The sequence below is a fragment of the Lynx canadensis genome, chromosome D3 (assembly GCF_007474595.2).
Source record: "Lynx canadensis isolate LIC74 chromosome D3, mLynCan4.pri.v2, whole genome shotgun sequence".
In the NCBI taxonomy this organism is placed as follows: Eukaryota; Metazoa; Chordata; class Mammalia; order Carnivora; family Felidae; genus Lynx; species Lynx canadensis.
In genome coordinates, this window is record NC_044314.2 from 38,113,612 (window position 1) to 38,134,185 (window position 20,574).

The 20,574-nt window shown below is 39.8% G+C and overlaps 1 protein-coding gene across 4 annotated transcripts in view; it reads right to left on the reverse strand.

Annotated features, from left to right (window-relative positions):
• The window catches only part of MAPRE2 (microtubule associated protein RP/EB family member 2), a 158,916-nt gene that overhangs the window by 115,059 nt on the left and 23,283 nt on the right, over positions 1-20,574 (reverse strand). For all 4 annotated transcript variants that reach the window (XM_030292303.1, XM_030292300.2, XM_030292304.2 and 1 more), the window contains exon 2: positions 16,608-16,669. Coding sequence is in view for 1 of the 4 variants with exons in the window: in XM_030292300.2 (XP_030148160.1) it covers positions 16,608-16,669 (62 nt within the window). In the remaining 3 variants the exon portion in view is untranslated. The remainder of the gene's footprint in view (positions 1-16,607; positions 16,670-20,574) is intronic.

Consider the following 20,574-nt stretch of genomic DNA (forward strand, 5'->3'; position numbering starts at 1 on the left):
GCTAAAGAAAAGCAAGGTCTGTAGTTCTAAAAACTGAAATCGATTTGTGTAAAATGCTTTCTTCTAATTGCAGTATGAAAAAAAGTGGCATTTTCGTAGCAAAGCCTTCAGCAAATAATTCCAACAGATACTCCAGGAGCGAGGAATGATGTCAGGCTGTAAATGGGGAGGAGGACGTGGAGAGTTCAAAGTTAAGGAAGAGGTTTCAAAAGAGCTCTATTCTTCCCAGCCTCAAGTTAGGTGTTAAAAAAAAACAAAAAACTTGTAGTAAACAGGATCAAGTAAATAGGATCAAGCCTGGGAAGTTGCTAAAATCCCAGCTCAAGGTAGCAGAGCAGGATTAGAAGCTCACTGAAAACTCAAATATTCAGAGCCCTGGAGCTTTGAGAGTTCCTAATGCAATAAAACCTGGGCACTTTCCCCCAGCCACAAATCAAATCATTGAAAGATACGATAGAGCCTGTATACACACTGTTAACCTGAAGCATCATTCTTTGTTGACCTGAAAGTTTTGACCAAAAAAGTGCTACTTCGGTTATTCTTTCCTGTGGTCAATGGTGTCAAATGTCATATATTTGACATTTATGATTAAATAAAAAAATATTTGACCTAATGACAAATATCACTTAATACAATGGCCACATTTTCATATCTTGGCCAGCCCACAGAAATACTACTAAGGAACACCAAGGCATCAGTAAATTAGAAAAGAAGCATACTATCTGGGTATCACTTTGTCAGTAGCTTCAGTTTAGATTATGCGCGTCAAAGAGTCTGAAGTATCATACATCTTTGTTTTATTCTTTAAAAAAAAAAAAAACCCATGCTGTTCAGTTATCTACCAAATCACCAAATCCTACCCATTCTACTCCAGTTGCCTCTCAATTTTTGTTTCCATAATCCTGTCATCTGAAATACAGACAAATGTGGAAAACTTCCAAGAGTCTATCAGTGCTCTCCTTTCAATCCATTTAACGCATGTGACTGTTTGTAATTCATAGAATATGCAGAACAGTTTGAAGACATACAGAATGTGTAACATTAAAAACAAAGCTCTCTCTTACTACTGTCCCTTACCCCTAGAGTCCCATTTTAAATAATCTTTTTGAACTATTTTTGTTTTTAATCCTCCAGGGGTTACAATTGTAGCTCTAAAAATTCAGGAATGTTCTTTCTTGATTTATCAACACAGTATTTTCTACTGTGAAAGAAATCCAACACCCTTCTATTGCTTCTTGCCTGTTTCAGTTATTGGTAATCTTGTGAATTATTCCAGGGGTTACCATTATAATTTTAAGCAACATTCTTAAAATCCTATTTCTTGACTTATTCCAAGGAAGGTGACCTATTGACTCTCCATTTTAGGTCTTTTCTCAACCTTTTCTGTTTTTCATTTTCTTGGTTTTACCATTATGTCTCCTTTATCCTCTGTATTTACCTTATAATCTATGACTATACTTAAGGCTTCCTTGTTTTGACTATAGATTGCTTCTAAACTTGAAGTCTAGTAGATGGCACTTATGATTGTCAGTTCTTTTCTTCAAAATCAAATGGTATCACCTTTCATAGAGAAATATCTCATTAAATCTTGCCATCAGAAGAATATTCTAACAAAACCATGAAAGTCAAATGGATTATCTTTCTGGGGGCCATTAATTATTCAAAAGCTTGCCTCATTTGAAGATTAAAGTTGAATTTTACCCTATCTATGTATTTGATCTAAGAAAGTTTGTCTTTCTTAGAGATTTTAACTGTTTTTATTTCCTGACAGAAGAAACCTATACCATCATTATCTAATAAAGAATACTCAGATTTGAACTCTCAATTTATGTAGAATCTTTTTTTTTGCAAGACCTTCCTCATTGAACTAATTTAGGCCAATTGCTTTGATATTATTGCTGGCATCTTGGTATTTGTTATAATTGGACTCTTCCAGTATTTAGTATATAGTTTTTAGATGCTATGTTATCCTCTACGTTTTTTCTCTCTTATTTTCCTGGACTAGATCTTCAAGTTGTTTGAGAAGCAAGAGAGGTAAAATTTTCAAGCCTTCAGGTCAGAAAAGTTCTCCTTGCTCTCATACTTTGATAGTTGGGCTGAGTACAGAATTATGGTTCCAAAATCCATTCCCTCAGTGCTTTGAAAGCCTGGTTCTATGGTCTCCCAGCCTCCAACACTATGTACCAAAGTTTATGCCATTCAGGTAAATACTCGTGTTGGTAATCTTCTTATTGTCTGACTTTACACTCCAGAAACCCTAAGAGTTTCTTTATCCTGCAATCTCACCAAGATGGGTAAAGGTCTGGCCTCTTTTCTTCTGAATCTTTAGGCCTTTCTTTCTGCTGTCTTTGTTTTTTCCTTTAAAGACTCTTCTTAAACTATGTTGGAACATCTAGATCATCCTTTATACTCTGTATTTTCCACCTGTTTTTTGCTTTATACTCTGGAATACTCTTTGTTTACATTCACAAAGTCTTCTCTTGATTTTTTTTCATTTTTTCAATTTTTTTTTTTTCTTGAGAGATCATGAGCAGGGGAGGTACAGAGAGAAAGGGGCACAGAAGATCTGACATGGGCTCCATGCTGACAGCAGTGAACTGGATGTGGGGCTATAACACATGAACCATGAGATCATGACCTGAGCCAGAGTCGGACGCTTAACTGATTGAGCCACCCAGGTACCCCAATTTTTTTTTTAAGGAAATGGGTAGTATACGATGAATCCAACACTTTTCATGCCAAGGATTGAATTTTGTTTTCTTCTATTCTTAGAAATATTTCATCTGGATTATAAAAATTCTTTGAATCATTTCAACTGTTCTTTCCCCATATTTTTGTCTTTAAACATTTTTAACTAGCAGTGTAATCCTGTCCCCTTTCCATGTTCTAGAAGTTTGTCCATTTCTGGTCCTTACTCCCATTTCCAGAACTGCCATGAATTTTTTCTTCATAAAATTTTTATTTCAACTGATCATCTGGAGAGAAGGGAAACAAATCTAGATTTAGACGAGTGTTCTAGAACTCAGCACTTCCAGGTAATTGCAATGTGTTCAGTATGTTTTAGTATCTAAAATGCGAAGTTTAAATACAAAGTTTAAATGACTTAGTCTGATATTTGGGATTCAGCACAGTTTGATTGTAGTTCATCTTTCTTCCTTAATCCTCCAGTAATCACATTAAAGAGTCAGTCATTCCATCCTGCCTTCCTTGAGAGGTCTCTGCTGTTCCTCATACCTTCTGACTGCTGCCCGGAATGGCCTTTTTGCTCCTCATCTAACCCTTTTTTTTTTTTTTTTTTTTTTTTTTACAAATATGGGTTTACAAATATAGGCTCAGTTCAAAGTCCATCTCTTCTGAAGCCTTTATGACCATCCTAGGATAGCCAAAATTCAGTTATATTTGAAGCCATTTATTGGGGTGCCTGGGTGGCTCAGTTGGTTAAGTGTCTAACTTCAGCTCAGGTCATGATCATAAAGTTCATGGGTTCGAGCCTCACATAGGGCTCTGTGCTGACAGCTTAGAGCCTGGAGCCTGCTTCAGACTGTGTCTCTCTCTTTCTCTGCCCCTTCCCCACTCACACTCAGTCTTTCTCTAAAATAAACATTAAAAAATTTTTTTAATTAAAAAAATAAAACCATTTATTGAGTTCCATCTGAGTAAATTGTTCTTTGTGCCAGCAATATCAATTTTTTTCAATCCGAATTCTCTGCCATTTTTACCCTGAAATACAAGATAATTTTACCTAAGTGGAATTAAATTTAAAAGCAAATGCTTCATGTTTTGTTATCTTCCCATACAATAAGATATCGAATTTTTGATGAGGTGCAGAAGACACGATAAGAGCAGAAGAATAGACACTTTTCCAAAGAAGATCTACAGATAGCCAACAGACACATGAAAAGATGCTCAACATCACTCATCAGGAAAATGCAAATCAAAACTGCAGTGAGATATCCCCTCACACCAGTCAAAATGGCTAAAATCAAGAATGTAGGAAACAACAACTGTTGGTGAGGATGTGGAGAAATGAGAACCCTCTTACACTGTTGGTGGGAATGCAAACTGGTACAGCCACTCTGGAAACCAACATGGAGTTTCCTCAAAAAGTTAAAAATAGAACTACCCTACAATCCAAAATTACACTACCAGGTATGTACCCAAAGAATACAAAATACTGATTTGAAGGGATACATACACCCTAATGTTTACAGCATTATCTACAATAGCAAAATTGTGGAAAGAGCCAAAATGTCCATTGACTAATGGATAAGGAGATGTGGTATATATACACAATGGAATATTACTCAGTCATAAACATGAATGAAATCTTGCCATTTGCAATGACATGGATGGAGCTCCAGTGTATTTTAATAAGCAAAGTAAGTCAGAAAAAAATACCATAGGATTTCACTCACATATGGAATTTAAGAAATGAAACAAAACTAGCAATTGTGAGGGGGGGGCAGGGGTAGACAGGCAAACCAATAAACAGACCTTAACTATGAACAACAAATTGATGGTTACCAGACAGGAGGGTGGTGGGACATGGGTTAAATAGATGACGGGCATTAAGGAGCGTACTTGTGACGAGCACTGGGTGTTGTATGGAAGTGGTGAGTCACTAAATTGTACGCTGGAAACTAATATTATACCGGTGTTAATTTTTTAAAAATCGAGGAGTGTGCCTGAGTTAGGCAATTTCTTAAGTTTTGTTTTGAGCAGGAGGCAATAGCGATTAGGTATTCTTACTTTAAGACACCTTTCTAGAAGAATTGTTATCCTGGTTGGAGGCAATAATGTCATCATATAACATTCCAAGCACTCAATTCATATATATATATATATATATATATATATATATATATATATATTTTTTTTTTTTTTTTTTTTTTTTTTTTTTTTTACAAACCAAGCAAAGCTTTTCTCTAAGCTGGGCACCAGAAAAGAATGCTAATGGTGCAGTCCAATTTGTAAGCCAAAGCATGTGGTATGAGTGGCATTACATCACAGGAGTTTGAAATGTATCACTCCCCAAGAGCAAAAATAAATTTGAAGCACAAGAATCCGGTGAGAGAAACTCTACCAAGTAGATATTATGTAGCCTAGTCATTGCCTGGGAAAATCACAACAGAACACATCAGCACTTTGAAACATCATGGTCCAGTGAAGGACTAACACCATACTCCAAAACAGGAGCATGAAGTATTGGAAAATAAAAAATCCTCATGACCTAGAATGTAGTTCTCTAGGGAGACACTGAGGCTTATCCTGACCTTTACTGTTCATGTTCCCTAACGTAGTTTGATGTTAACCTGATAATCTCGGATTCATTTGAACTGCTCTCCTGAAGACTGAAACATGACTAACTTTAGAACAGACGCAAACACGTCAGTGCATGCATTTTAAGCAGAATGATATTTGAGGTAAGGAAGGCTGAAAATCTGTCATCCCCTGTACAAGTCGCTGAGCAACCTCATGGCAAGCCAGTTTCATAGATTATGCAGAATTCACGAAGTATAAATTAAGTGCTTAATGTCTGGGATGGGAATTATAATTAAAACAGAATGGATCACCTCCTTTTCTTTAGAATATTATGTTTGGGAAAAATTACACGTGAAAAAATTTTAAATCCAAGGTAATACACACTCCGGAATTCCCTAGTATAGGAATTATTCTCAGGGGATGTGGTAACACGCAGGCATAAGACTTCCCGTCAGGGGGATTATTTAACCAGTTAAGATTCATAAGTTTAAAACCTACCAAAGTTAGCTTTGAAATAGACTACTTAAGTCAAACAATGGCAGGTTGGAATAATAATAGTAGGTTAATTCTATAGACTATTCTATAGACCTTAACACTATAATCATGAATATATGTTGGGCAGCATGGAAAACTGCTCACAACATAAAAGGAGATTAAAAGGCAGTATACTGAAGTATGCACATAGTATTGTTACAACTGTGTAAAATTACATGAGACCTAGAAGGAAAAGAGAAAAATAAATCATTAGGGTAGGATTATAGGTGACTTGCTTTTCAGGATTTCTACTATTATTTTCTTTTTTTTTTAATTTTTTTTTTTCAACGTTTATTTATTTTGGGGACAGAGAGAGACAGAGCATGAACGGGGGAGGGGCAGAGAGAGAGGGAGACACAGAATCGGAAACAGGCTCCAGGCTCTGAGCCATCAGCCCAGAGCCCGACGCGGGGCTCGAACTCACGGACCGCGAGATCGTGACCTGGCTGAAGTCGGACGCTTAACCGACTGCGCCACCCAGGCGCCCCTACTATTATTTTCAATAATGGAAATTTTGGAAAGACCACAGAAGTAGAACATCATATATGTAAGACACTGAAGAAGAAAGGCAGGGGTCACCTGGGTGGCTCAGTCCATTAAGTGCCCGACTCTTGGTTTTGGCTCAGGTCATGATCTCACAGCTTCGTGGGTTCAAGACCCACATCAGGCTCTGTGCTGATGGCATGGAGCCTGCTTAGGATTCTCTCTCTCTCTCCCTGTCTCTTTCTCTATGCCCCTTCCCCCACTTGCACAGTCTCTGTCTCTCTAAAAATAAATAAATCAGCTTTAAGAAAGGCAGGCAACATTGGAACCATGGGAGATGTTTGATTAAATGAGTGTAGATAATCTACGTCTCATAAGATATGCCATAAGTATACTTAATTACCAAGTGACTTTTGCCTAGATGGTAAAAGATGATGGTGTAGGTCTGTTTCTTGAGTAATTTTAATTCAAATGATCAACTGTACATCATCTATGGCACTAACAGTTGTATTTCCATGAAGGGTCACCTATAATCAACATAACTGAAACGGTGGGGGAGGGTAGGGAGGGCAGGCAGGTAGGGAGAGAAGGAATATAGGGTACAGCTTGAGATAATCAGAATTAAACACACACACACACACACACACACACACATAAAGTCATTTGCTTCCTATTACCTCTATTCCACTTCCAATCCTACTCTGAAGGTTTTCTGCTTCTCTGGTAGTTCCCAACATGTATATCTAGCTGTGAATACTGCTTGTGGAAATAGCTTTGGACTCACACTTGCTTGGGTACTAATCTTGCCTCTATTACTTACTAAGCTAGAGGCCTGGACAAGTTAGTAAGCTCTGAAACTCGATTTTCTCACTTATAAAAAGCATAAACAAATTTCATGCAGAATGTATAAAGATTCCCAAGACATCCTGTGTGAAGTTGCTAACACAGTACTTCTGTACATTAGCCATTCAAGTTTGTTCTCTCCCCATCTTTTTTCCCCCCCTTTGTACACAGGACTCTGGTATTCAAGTATTCGACAGTTTAGGTAAAATGGAGGTGAATCCACCTTAGCTGTGGGTTGTTTTCACATCTTGCTCCTTCTGCCATATTTACCCTGAACACATACCAGAAACCCCAGGCTACAACCAACTTGATGGCAAAATGAGGCCAGGCCAGACTTGTTTGGGCATCAAAGACCAGAATGAGTTTCCTGGGTTGGCTGTATCTGTAAGCTGTGTTTAAAATTTCAGTTCTATCTAATCTGGCCTTTAGAGCTGGCCGCCCAATACAGTAGCCACTGGCCACATGGGGCTGTTCACATTAAGAATAAAGAAAATGCATTTGCAATGTTCATAGTCACGTTTCAAACACTCAGTGGGCACATGTGGCTAATGGCTATCGAATCGGGTGGCACAGATATAGAACATTATCACTGCAGAACATTTAGAACTCTGCCCTAAAGTTCTGAAGCTATCGGTGGGAATAAGAGGTGTCCTGGGATTAGTGCCCATCATATTCATTATTTTGCATCTTTCGGACTGGAAAAATAAACTCAGATACTGATGGGGGGGTAGAAGAAACACTTCATTAGGGGTCTCAATAGACACAAGCATTCCAAGCAGCAGCAGCAGCCTATGAGACATCAATAGCATTCTTTCCCACATACCACAGCCCAGTTGTAAAGTGATAAGGTAGGTAAACCTCAGAGTAATTTTAGTGACATTTTTGCTAGCAAAGATGAGTACCAAATCCTTAACCAAATCCTGGTGCTCTGTGCAAGAGGCTGAAATCTCTAGATCCACCCCCATTGCTGCAGATAAGATTATTGAATCACTATATTGCACACTTGAAACTAATAGAACACTGTATGGTAACCATACTAGCACTTTTTTTTTAAAGCAGAAATACCTTATGAAGACATACAGCAGTTAAATGTTTCCTAAGCAGTTGGCAGTTTTTTGTTTCTGTGCAACAGAGTGGTGGACTCTGGTGCTACAAGTATCTATGATGAGCAAGGGGCGGGGAGGGGACACCAAACTACTCCAACTGTTCAGCTTCACTCTGAATTACTCAAATCAGTTGTGAATTAAGGCTGGTTCCTAATAATCTACTTTGTCAACAGGGGGCCCTCATGAGCTACCATCCCTGCAGTCACCTCGAACCCGTTATAAACCAGAACATTAGCAGCCAGTCACCCGGGACCTACAACATTTTAAATAAAGCATTAGCCCACTTAAATAAAATACATGTAGTGTCCTCATGATCAAATTTTCACGTTTCTCCCACAAAGGAGCCCTTAGGAAGTTTTCATCTGCTCAGGCACATGTGCTTCATCTGGACTGCTGAGCCCTGCTAAGACCTCTTGGAGAGGGGGGGAGGCGCTCTGCCTAGAAGACAAGAACAACTATAAATTCATGGTCTCCCAACCTGAGTGGGTGTCACCGCTTCCGGATCATCCCTCTGTCTTCCTCGTCGGCACTCTGTCATTATTCATACACCAGACATTTTAATATTCTTTCAGTTTCTTTAGATCTCTGACCCTTCCACCTTCCCCTCCCTCAGCAGATGGTCTTGCCTCTGACTTCAGAGGGTATTGAAGCCATTAGAGGAGGATTTAAGTTTCCTGCCCCCAAACCTACACATTCACCTACAAGGTAGCCCTCTCATTCTGTTTCTTGCTTGCTGCAGTGAAGAGGTATATCCTGGCCAGTTGCCTCTTGTCTTCTCAACGACTTGCCTGGTCACTCTCTACCAGACCTTACGTGCCCCTTTCTCTTGGCTCCTTCCCAGCAGCAATGAACTCTACAGTCCCTTTTATTATTTATTATTTTTAATGGTTTATTTTTGAGAGACAGAGTACAAGTGGGGGAGGGGCAGAGAGAGGGAGACAGAGTCCAAAACAGGCTCCAGACTCTGAGCTGTCAGCACAGAGCCTGACGTGGGGCTTGAACCCATGAACCTTGAGATCATGACCTGAGCCAAAATCGGACACTGAACTGACTGAGCCACCCAGGCACCACCCCCCCTTTATCTTAAATCAACTTTTCTTCCCCACAGATTCCCCTTTCTCTCATCTCTGTAGCCAAATATCTGAAGGCTTATCTAAACCTGCCCTCTCCACTTGCCCTTGACTCCACTTTTTGCATTCTGGATTCCAGTTTGACTAGGCCACTGAAATTATCTTCATCAAGATCACCAACTACCTCTTTGTTGCTAAAAATCAATAGGCACTTTTTAGTCATTATCTTACTTAACCTTTGCAGAGCATTTGGACTTGCTCATTCTTGAAATGCTATTTTCCTTAGGCTTCCATGACAACATATTCAAATGCTCTTTCTCCTGTGTTTCTGGCTCATGATTAATCTGTCTCATTGTAGTGAACAAATGGTACAGAAATTTCGCTATTTTCACCATTTTCACGGAAATGTACGGTTCAGTCACGTCAAGTACATTCACGTTGTGTGTGACCGTCATCGGCATCCAACTCCAGAACGCTTTTCGTGTGATAAAACAAACTCTATACCCATTAAGGAACTCCCCTTTATCTCCCTCTCCCAGCCCTTGAAAACCACCATTCTACTTCTCCCCTCTATTAATTTTATTCCAGGTAACTCCTGAGTGGAATGATACACTATTTCTCTTTCTGTGACTGACATTTCCTTCAACCTTAACGTTCATCTGCCATTTTCTTTAAGGCACATGAGTACTTCATTCTATGTATATTCGGTGCTTTGTTTATCCCTTCCTCTGTTAACAGGCACTTGGACTGCTGCTACCTTTTGCCTATTGTCAATAATGCTGCTATGAGAATGGGTGTATTCTTTTTCTTGATCTACCTCAATACTGGTCATCTTTAAGGTTCTACTCTACTAGGGCAATTTTAGCTCTACTCGCAGCTCCCAAAGCTGTTAGTGACTCCCAAAGCTGTATTTGTGGTTCATTTCTCTTCTGGGGGTTCAGATCCCAAACTCCACATATATTCATTTAGATGTCACAGGCACCCTAAACGCAACATGTTCAATGCTAAGCTTCAGATTCTTGCCATCACTCTACTAATGTTCCGTTGTCCTGTATTTTCTATCTCAGCAAGTAATACCATCAAACCTCCCATTTATACCAGGCACCTGGCTGTCACCCTCTGGCAACCAGAACACTGCCACTGGCAGAGCTTCTAGGGAGCCCATTCAATTCCATGGTCACCAGGGGACAGTTTCTCACTGTGGCATCATCAGGACCCCCTGATGGGGGTTCCAAGGGTCAGTCTGTGCTCCTCTGAAACACTCCTCTCTTCAGAAGTCCCCTCTACATGAAATGCTAACACCTTCCTAGAGCTCTTACCTTATTTTCCTTCTCAGCCCTGAAATAGTGCTTACCACATAGCAAACCCTCAATGCACATGTCCAAGGAGTTAACACTTGACTTCTTCCTTACCCGATCCTGTCTATCTCACCTTCTAAGTTATATTCAAATCCACCCACCTCGCTACCCCAGCTGCCAGAGGGACCATTTTAAGATATGAAACTGGCAGTTTTCTCTACTTACTTTCACTTTCAGAATACAACCCAGGGGTGCCTGGGTGGCTCAGTCAGTTGAGCATCAGATGTTGGCTCAGATCATGATCTCACCATTCGGGAGCCCTACTTTGGGCTCATGGCTGTCAGCACAGATCCACTTCAGATCCTCTGTACCCCCACCTCTTTGCCCCTCCCCCACTAGTGGGTGCGGGCTTGCTCGCTCTCTCAAAAATAAACACACACACACACACACACACACACACACACACACACACACACACAAAGCCAACCCAAAGGTCTTTGCTGGCCTGCCAAGGCCCTTCTTCATCTATCTCTCACTACTGATGCTGCTCACTACTGAACCTCTTTTAACTTAGCCAATATGCCATACACTTCTCTTATTTTCTTTCCAAGTTTCTGAAGAGGCTGCTAGTCTTTTTACCTGAACAACTCTCCCTTCCCTGCAGCCCCCTTCTCAACATCTGCTGCCTCCTCCTTTTCCTTCAGGTCTTAGAGAAGAGGTCCCTGCCTCTTGGAAGCCTCGTCTCATCTCCCTGCTCCAGTTGTGGTCTCGTTGTCACTGCTGGGGGCTCCCGTGGCCTCCTGCACTTCTCCCTATGCAGGAGGCCCTGCTTAGTACCCTGTCGGGGGCTGCCTGATCCGTGACTGTTCTCTGCATTGGGCCATAGCTGCATCAGGGTGGAGACTCTGACTTTCGGTACCCTCTGCCCCTTGAACAGTGATGGGGCCATGGTCAAGGCTTAATCTTTAATATACAATTTTTAAAAATTAGCCTTACTACCATGTTCATAGACCGTATGGAATAAGTACTGAAGAGTGAAGAACCATGAATAAAACCTTCTAAATTGCTCCTTAAGCATAATTAAGTGAAATTCAGAAATGAGAATATTCAGTTCTATACCAGATACTTTTATAAATGTATTCTCGGGGCTCCCAGGTGGCTCCGTCGGTTAAGTGTCCGACTTCAGCTCAGGTCATGATCTCGTAGTTTTTGAGTTTGAGCCCCACGTCAGGCTCTGTGCTGCCAGCTCAGAACCTGGACCCTGCTTCAGATTCTGTGTCTCCCTCTCTCTCTGTCCCTCACCCATTCTCTCTCTAAAATAAGTAAATAAATATAAAAATAAATAAATAAGTGTATTCTCATTGCATCATTTATTGTCCTGAGTTTTAAAGGGTAACCTCATTAATACACAAAAGGACCCCTGTCAAGAACCTGTAGCTCTAGGTGGGAAGGAGAAAGAAAAATACTTGCTGAGTGCCCATGATGTATCCAACACTTATGTTTCTTCCAAGTGTTCTTACAACAAACTCAAGATGTAAAAACTCATGTGGCCAAGTTATTTGTCCAGATGCTAAAGGAGGAAAATGGCAGATGTAGGAATTTATTCCACATTTCCCTCTCTACTAATCTATCCATCACTGTTTTAAAATTTAATTTAAAATTTAATTTAAAATTTAATTTAAAATTTAATTTAAAATTTAATTTAAAATTTAAAATTTAATTTAAAATTTAAAATTTAATTTAAAATTTAATTTAGCTAATTAGGGGCATCTGGGTGGCTCAGTCAGTTAAGCGTCCGACTTTGGCTCAGGTCATGATCTCGCGGTCCGTGGGTTCAAGCCCCGCGTCAGGCTCTGTGCTGACAGCTCAGAGCCTGGAGTCTGTTTTGGATTCTGTGTCTCCCTCTTTCTCTGACCCTCCCCTGTTCATGCTCTCTCCCTCTCTTTGTCTCAAAAATAAACGTTAAAATAAATAAATAAAATAAAATAAAATTTAATTTAGCTAAGTAAATTAAATTTTTAATTAAATTAAAATTTAAAATTTAAATTAAAAAATGTAACGTAAAAATTAGAATTTAAAGTTTGTTAGCAGTGGCCTGAAATGGATATTACACATATTGCTTCTACATGCAGAAAAAAAATGCATGGGCTAATTCTCTTTTTAGTTCTTATTACCCCTATGGTATAGGTAGGCAGGGAAAATTGCAGCACTGAGCACAGAACAAGCAGTGAGTGAGTCAGAAGTCAGGGTCTGGTGCCTGGACTTGGTCATCAAACATCCAATGGTAGGTTTGTCACTTAACTCTCCTCACCCAAGAACGTTCATCTTTAAAATGGGGGAGTTGGATTAGGCTGAGGTTCCTTCCAGCTGTTTAAAGAACAAGATGTAAATGAAACCCTTTTAATTCTTAGTGATTTGCTCCAGTCCTCAGCTGGTGAGGGCCAGGGATCCCAGCCCTAGCTCAGTGTATTCTCAGTGAATATACTCACTGAGGACTGATTAGGGATGGGGCTAGAAGTATAGGCCAATTAAAAAAAAAAATTTTAGTGTTTATTTATTTTAGAGAGAGAGAGAGAGAGAGAGAGAGAGAGAGAGAGAGAGAGCGCGCGCGCGCATGAGCAGGGGAGGGGCAGAGAGAGGGAGACACAGAATCCGAAGCAGGTTCCACGCTCTGAGCCGTCAGCACAGAGCCCGACGCGGGGCTCGAACTCAGACTGCGAGATCATGACCCGAGCCGAAGTCAGCCACTCAACCGACTGAGCCACCCAGGAGCCCCTAGGCCAATTTTAATTGGAATGTTGGGTCAGCCAACTAGAATAACCTTCAAACTTATAGAAGCAGATCTCCCGCAGATTATGAAAAGGAAACTAATGAGGAAGACTGTCAGAAGAGGAGTCAAGTAAAAGCTCCACTTCCAGAGAGGACCCTGGCTTTATCCCTACCCCCAGTGGATCCTCTGCTAGACAAGCCATCCTACTTAGTGTATTTTTAAAAAAAAACAGTCAATTCCATTAGATACTAACCTTTAAGAGCCCTATCTTATTTACCCTTATAACCTTAGCTTTTAGCGTAGCACCTGGCACATCCATAAATGTTTATGGTATGAACGGCCAATCTCCCCAACATGAGTATCCCAATCCAACTCACCTCCAAGGTTCAGCTCAGATGCCACCTCTACCCTCCAACCCCAACCTTTCCTTCCATCGGCCCTCCCAGGCTCCCGACACATCTTTCGGTATTTCTCCTATGGTGTATCTCATTTTGTATACAGTTATAGAGATTACATTTATCTATCTTAGCTTCCCAATAAGGTCAGACTCTGAGACATGAGCTATCTTCTGCTCACCATGGAAACTCTACAATATATAGTTTAGAGCAGGCACTCAATAAATGTGGGAAAAGCTTATCATTTTTATATGTATATCAAAGCAACTAGCACTGTTTTTTTTACATATAGGAGACACTCAAATATTATTGAATTACATGCTCTTTCTGATCAAGTTGTGGTGAGGCTAGTACTCTCAGTGTGCTAAGGACTCCAAACCTTTTGTGAAGAAATATGATAGACTAGTTTAAAAGTCTTAAGAATGGTCATATCTTTGACTAATCCACTTCTAGGATTTTGTAGTAAGGAAATCAACAACAACAACAAAAAGATACAAATTAGACTGAACCAAACCAACAACAAAATTGGAGGCTACTACGGTATAATTGATATAATAGTGTTCCAAGGATAGTTCTGAAGATCTTCAAAGAAGCTTATGACTAACACTAAGTAAAACACAAAGTTCACATCCAATATAGAAAAACAGGAATACTTGTGAGAAAAGAAAATATGCAAAAAACTGAAGTTATTTTGGGATGGTGTTGTTATGGGTGATTTTCTTCTTTCCAAACTTTCTTATAAATGTATCATTTTTATAATAAAAATTTGGCATAATCAACATTTATCTTTCCTTAATGTGGCTATATTTTCCATAGATAGTTATTTAGTGAGGACCAAAGCATAAAACTGAATTGTCTACTAAACAGCTATGCTCCAGGATTTAACTCCAGGATTCAAAGGAGACCTCACTAGGGAGGCTATTCTGGGTCATAAGGTAGAAGGTACAGGCATTGTTGGGCATAGTGCAGAAACAGATTTGGATAAGGACCAAGCAGCTAGACTCAGTCAAGGATTCTCAGGAACCACACAAGTGACTGAGATGACTCACTCAAGCAACTATTAACACTAGTTTCTGAGAGGGTTAAGTAAGGAGGCTGCAAGCCAGAAGGGATATGAAGAGCAAGGAGAGGAATTAAGAACAGTCGTCTTCTTGTTAAGGGGATAGGAAATGGTGGAGAACTATTATCTCACAAGGTTCTACAAACTATGGCCTGCCAGCCAAATGCCATCTACTGTCTGTTTCTGTAAATAACGTTTTATTGGAACACCGCCAAGCCATTTATGTATTGTCCATGGCGGTTTTCACACTATGAGTTGAATAGTAGTGACAGAGACCGCATAGCCCACCAGGCAGAAAATATTCATGATGTGGCTCTTTACAGAAAAGGGAGCATTTGTCCTGTAGTCCTAGATATAAAGACATTTATAAATAGACACCCCATTTAGGCATTGGGGTACCTTTTTCTATTACTTTTTCTTTGAACATACCAGTCTAGGAGATAGGCATCTATAGAATTTATCATCCAAATGCAGATACTTTTGAGGGTGAAAGGGGATGCTCATGAGACCATGCTCCCAGACAATGAAGTAAACCAGGACTATCCCAGACGCATGGGCCCCCTACCATAAGGGCTGGTAGCAAAAGAAGTTTCAAAGAGCACTCAAGGTCGGCTTTTAGGTGTATGAAGCAAGCTCAGGTGACTCTCCTGGTCTCCTTGATTCTTTCTACTTTAATTGCCCTCAGATGCCTTTCTACTTCCTTCTGTCCCAGCTCTGGTCCTTGAAAAGTCCCGCTGCTTGGATACCAGTCAGAGTTCAGGATCTCCATTTTCATTAGAGCAAAAGGAAAAAAGTTTACTCATCCCATTGAAATAAATTATTTCACATCAATACAAGTAAGAATTTTATACCTGCAAATTTCACTTGGTTTGATATCAAGATAACTCCTTAAAATGCTCTCCTTTGTTAGTATTTAAGCTTTCTCTGCTCAAATAATTAAGAAATAACCATTAATCACAGCATTTATCACAATGGAACCCCAAACCAAATATATTATCCATTGATTTGAGCTTTTAGTACTGAAACTTTTTTTTTTTTTTTTGGTAAAAATTTTTGGTGTTGGGGGAAAGAAATAAAACTAAAGATGTTTAGAACATTTTTGGTGAAGTCTTGGATGTTTTGCTCAGACTGAACAACAGTAGCTCTGAACAACAGTAGCTCACAGCTTTGAAACCTCTGTGGATGGCTTTCCAAAGGTTGCCATCTGGTGGAATTTCAGTTAATTGTTCCTTTGTTCTAGGGAGCTGCTGGAGGTGAGTGAACCTTGAAGGCATTAGAGAGACTCAGAATACCAGTGAGGGATAAGTGAAGTTGAAATGGTAGGGTCTCAAACACAAACCCTAAACTGAAAAAAAAAAAAATGAGGCTTTGAGTCTTTGTCTCCTTCCCAAATCCTCTCCACTCCCTATTGTAAAGTCTGAGAATTTGCCTTGATTTTGATTATAAATAAATGAAATAGAATATTTGTTCACAAATAATACTGAATGTCCTGAGATGACTTGATTACATCTTGATATTCTCCCTTCACTTATCATTAATAATATCTCCAAAAGTAAACTTTAATTTGCTTGGCCATTTTTAGAGGAATTGCTGATAGCGGTTAATTAGCCCTTGATACACTTGAGAGATGGATTATAGTTTGAAAAATAATGTTTTAACGGAGAATGTTTACTGGAATACTTTAATTGTAAAATGGGATTTTGAAAATAAATTGTTACAAAGGCACCAATACTTCAATTCCATCAGTAGACAAGGATTCCCACACTATTTTATATTTAAACCCTACCTTGAGCATCCAGGCTCTCTCCCTGGCTGTCGAGATGAACCGTACCGTTGAGACGTGGGATTCTGGGATAATAAGAAAAAGAAAAAGAACGTTTAATAGGATGAAAACATGGGAGCAAAGAGTTATAATTGAGTTCATTGGGTGTAGTTAGCTATGGAAAGGGACTTCGAAACGTACACACAATAACAAAACACAGTTGGTTTTACCACAGGGGAGAGATTAAGTTAGGCAAGCAATAGGGTTCTCAGTCTCTATTTTACATTAATTTTTAGGTTGATTATGGTTTATGAGTATTTAGTATAATGTCAATTTTATGAAAGTAATTTCTTATCTTTTCACCTTTCCCTGTGATAGTCTGAGGCAATGAGAATTCATGTATTAGCAGGAAGCAGAGCCTCTATGGGGTATCAAAGGTCAACATCAAACTTCCTGAAACTTCAGCTTATTTTCAGGGTTTATTTTTTTCAGAGTACGCTCCATGCCCAGCACAGAGTCCAACACAGGGCTTGAACTCACCACCCTGAGGATCAAGACCTGAGCGGAGATCAGGAGATGCTTAACCCACTGAGCCACCCAGGGATCCCTATTTCAGGTTTCAGATCTAGTATCAACACAGGCTTATTCTTCTAATCGGAAGGTATTTTTTAATAGTTTAAAAATTTTTAAATAAATTAAAAAATAATTTCTTTTTGAGAGAGACACGGACAGAGCCAGCAGGAAAGGAACAGAGAGGGAGACACAGAATCCGAAGCAGGCTCCAGGCTCTGAGCTGTCACCACGAGCCCTACACAGGGCTCAAACCCACAAACAGCGAGTTCGTGACCTGAGCCGAAGTCAGATCTTTAACCGACTGACCCACCCAGGTGCCCCAATAGTTTATTCATTTTTGAGACAGCATGTAAGCGCGCATGCATGCACATACACGCGCGCGCGCGCGCGCACACACACACACACACACACACACACACACACACACACACAGTGGGGGAGTGGCAGAGAGTGATAGGGAGACAGAATCAGAAGGGACCTCTCTGCTGACAGCAGAAAGCCCGATCCAGGGCTGGAACTCACTAACCTTGAGATTGTGACCTGAGCCAAAGTCAGATGCTTTACCTACTGAGTCACTCAGGTACCCCTAGTCAGAAGATTTTGAGAGGCTAGGCATTCTAAACAATGCCAGGATCCAACTTAAAAGTATATATACCAACAAATGATAATTTGTGTCAATTAGCTATTTCTCTTCCAAACATGCTCTAGCTAAGTGAGAAGACAGTAAACTGACGAAGGACGGATCTAATTCTTGAGGCTAAGAAATGTGTCTCAATTCCAGACTTTGAGGATCCAGTGTCAGGGTGGAGAGTGGATGGTTACTGGGGAGACTGTTTATGGCTCAAGCTGGTGCTGCTGAAAAGGACCCATGATGTATATGTGCACAGGCCTTAATGGTCTTTCCACCCCCCCAAGGAACACATCAGAAATGACTGCTGCCTTCCACCTAGGCCCTCACCCTGCACACTGCTCTTCTGAAATGGTCCTGTAACAGAAAATACAAATGCCTTTGGTGCCTACTTGGTTTTTTAAAAAGTCAATTGCATAAAAATAAAGTATTTGTGGCACACCTGATGCAACGTGATTAATCCTAGACACAGTTCTGGAGATGTTGCCGGGAGATTTCTTTAAAAAAAAAAAAAAAAAAAAGGAGGCACTTTACACCTTTTCTATAAGACAAAATGGAGATGGTAAGACAGTGCAAGGAAAAAAAAATAGAAACAAGATCTGCTGAGAGAAGTAAAGGTAGGAGCTGGTTTTTCAATGTTATACTCTTCAGTAATGGAGCTTAAAAGGCATTTGCAAATTTGGCTTGTTTCAAAAAAAATCAGAAAATTTAATACACATGGTCTTGAGGACCGAACTCTGGTAACAATTTTTTCTTTCCAAGAGAACAAGTAGAATTTCTTTAAATATTTTAGGGGAGAGTTTAACTGCATAGGTATTTCACATCTTTCCATAAATCTAACGATAGTGGATAAAAAAAAAAAAATCAGACAAAAAAATCTGTTCCCACCCATGTCATTTTCCTAAGTCCTCCAATCTTCCAGCAATTAATTGAATTATGCTAAAATTTTCATTTACCTTATTTAACTATGTTACCAGGGAAAGGACTGGCCACCCAGCTAGGAAGCAAGAGTACAAAAGTTCCAAGTTTACCTATAAACTAGATAATTCACCCTTTGAAAATTCAGGATTGGCTGTATACAATTGGTCTTCTTCTGCTGACAATGACCCCTTGCTCATTTTCCAACAGCTGTAATGGGTCAGTTTGAATGGGATCATTTACTGAAAACTATGCACCAATCATTTCACACATTTTATCTGATTTAACCTTCAAAATCTTAATACCAATTAAGAAACTGAGGCTCAGGGTGGTGGTGCCATATCCGGGGTGGTGGATCGATGTCCATATCATGCATCTAGAAAGTGACCCTTTCTGACAAGAGTCTGATGGACTCAAGTGTCTGCTCAGCCTTTCATCCATAGCATGCCACTGTAAAAGCCAGGCCTTCGCCATAGATTTGAAGGCCACGGACAGTCTTTGCTCTGCTCGTGGCAGAGAAGTGCTCAGTAAGGCACAACCTTGCAAGGTGGCAGGTGAGGCAGTTTTATCTGTGATGTGCGACAGCAGCAAAGCGGTTCTTATCCATAAATTTCATACTTGATGTAAAAATTAAAAATGGAGCCCAGTATAAATACAAAACAGAAAACTAGGAGAAACATAGAAAACCTTTGAGACCTAGGGCCTGGCAAAGAGTTCTTAGCCTTGATACCCAAAACACAATCCATAAAAGGTAAAGTTAAATACACTGGACTTCATCAAAATTAAAAACTTTTGTCCCTGTGAATTGGATGTAAATACAAGGTATAAACTAGGAGAAAGTACTTGCAAACCATAGATCTCACAAGAGGACTAGTTTCTAGAATAAAGAGTTCTGAAAGCAATTAAAAAAATCCAGTTGAAAAGTGGGCAAAAGACGTGAACAGGCATTTATCTGAAGAGGATATATAGTTAATAAGTATATGAAATGATATTTAACATTAGCCACTATGTGGGTGAAAATTAAAAACCGTAATGAGATATCACTACACACATAGCAGAATGGCTAAAATAAATAGTGACAACTTGAAATACTGATGAAGATGTGAAGAAACTAGAGCAGTCACATCACTTATAAGAACGTCTAAGGGTTCTGCTACCCTGCCAAACATTTGTTTTAACACACAACTACCATACAATCCACCAATTGTACCTCTAGGCATTTTTCCAAATTAAAATGTACATTTATAGCGGTTTTGTTTGGTTTTAGCAGTAGTCAAAAGCCAGAGACAACCCAGATGTCCTTCAACAGGTTAACGGTTAGTCGAACTGTGGCACATCCCTACCACAGAATGCTACTTAGCAATAGAAAAGAACAATTCATACATACAACTTAGACCAATCTCCAGAGAATTATCCTGTGTGAAAAAAGGCAATCTCAAAAGGTCATATACTGTATGATTACGTTTATCTGACAGTCTCGAAATAACTATAGAATTGGAGCACAGATTAATGGTTGTGGGGTAAAGAGAAGCAGGAGTGGCAGGAAGAGGGGGTGATTATAAAGAGGCAACATAAGGCATCCTTGTGATAGAAATGTTCTGTATCTTCAACGCGTATTAGTGTCAATATCCTGGTTGTGATGTTATACGTTTGTAAGCTGTTGGGACACCTGGGTGGCTCAGTCAGTTAAGTGTCCAACTCTTGATTTGGCTCCAATTGTCATCTCCCAGTCATAGGATCGAGCCCCCTGTTGGGCTCTGCATGGACAGTGTGGACCCTGATTGTGATTCTCTCTCCCTTTTGCTCTCTGCACCTCCCCGCTCCCCAAATGACCAACATAAAAATATGTAAGATGTTACCACAGAGCGGGAG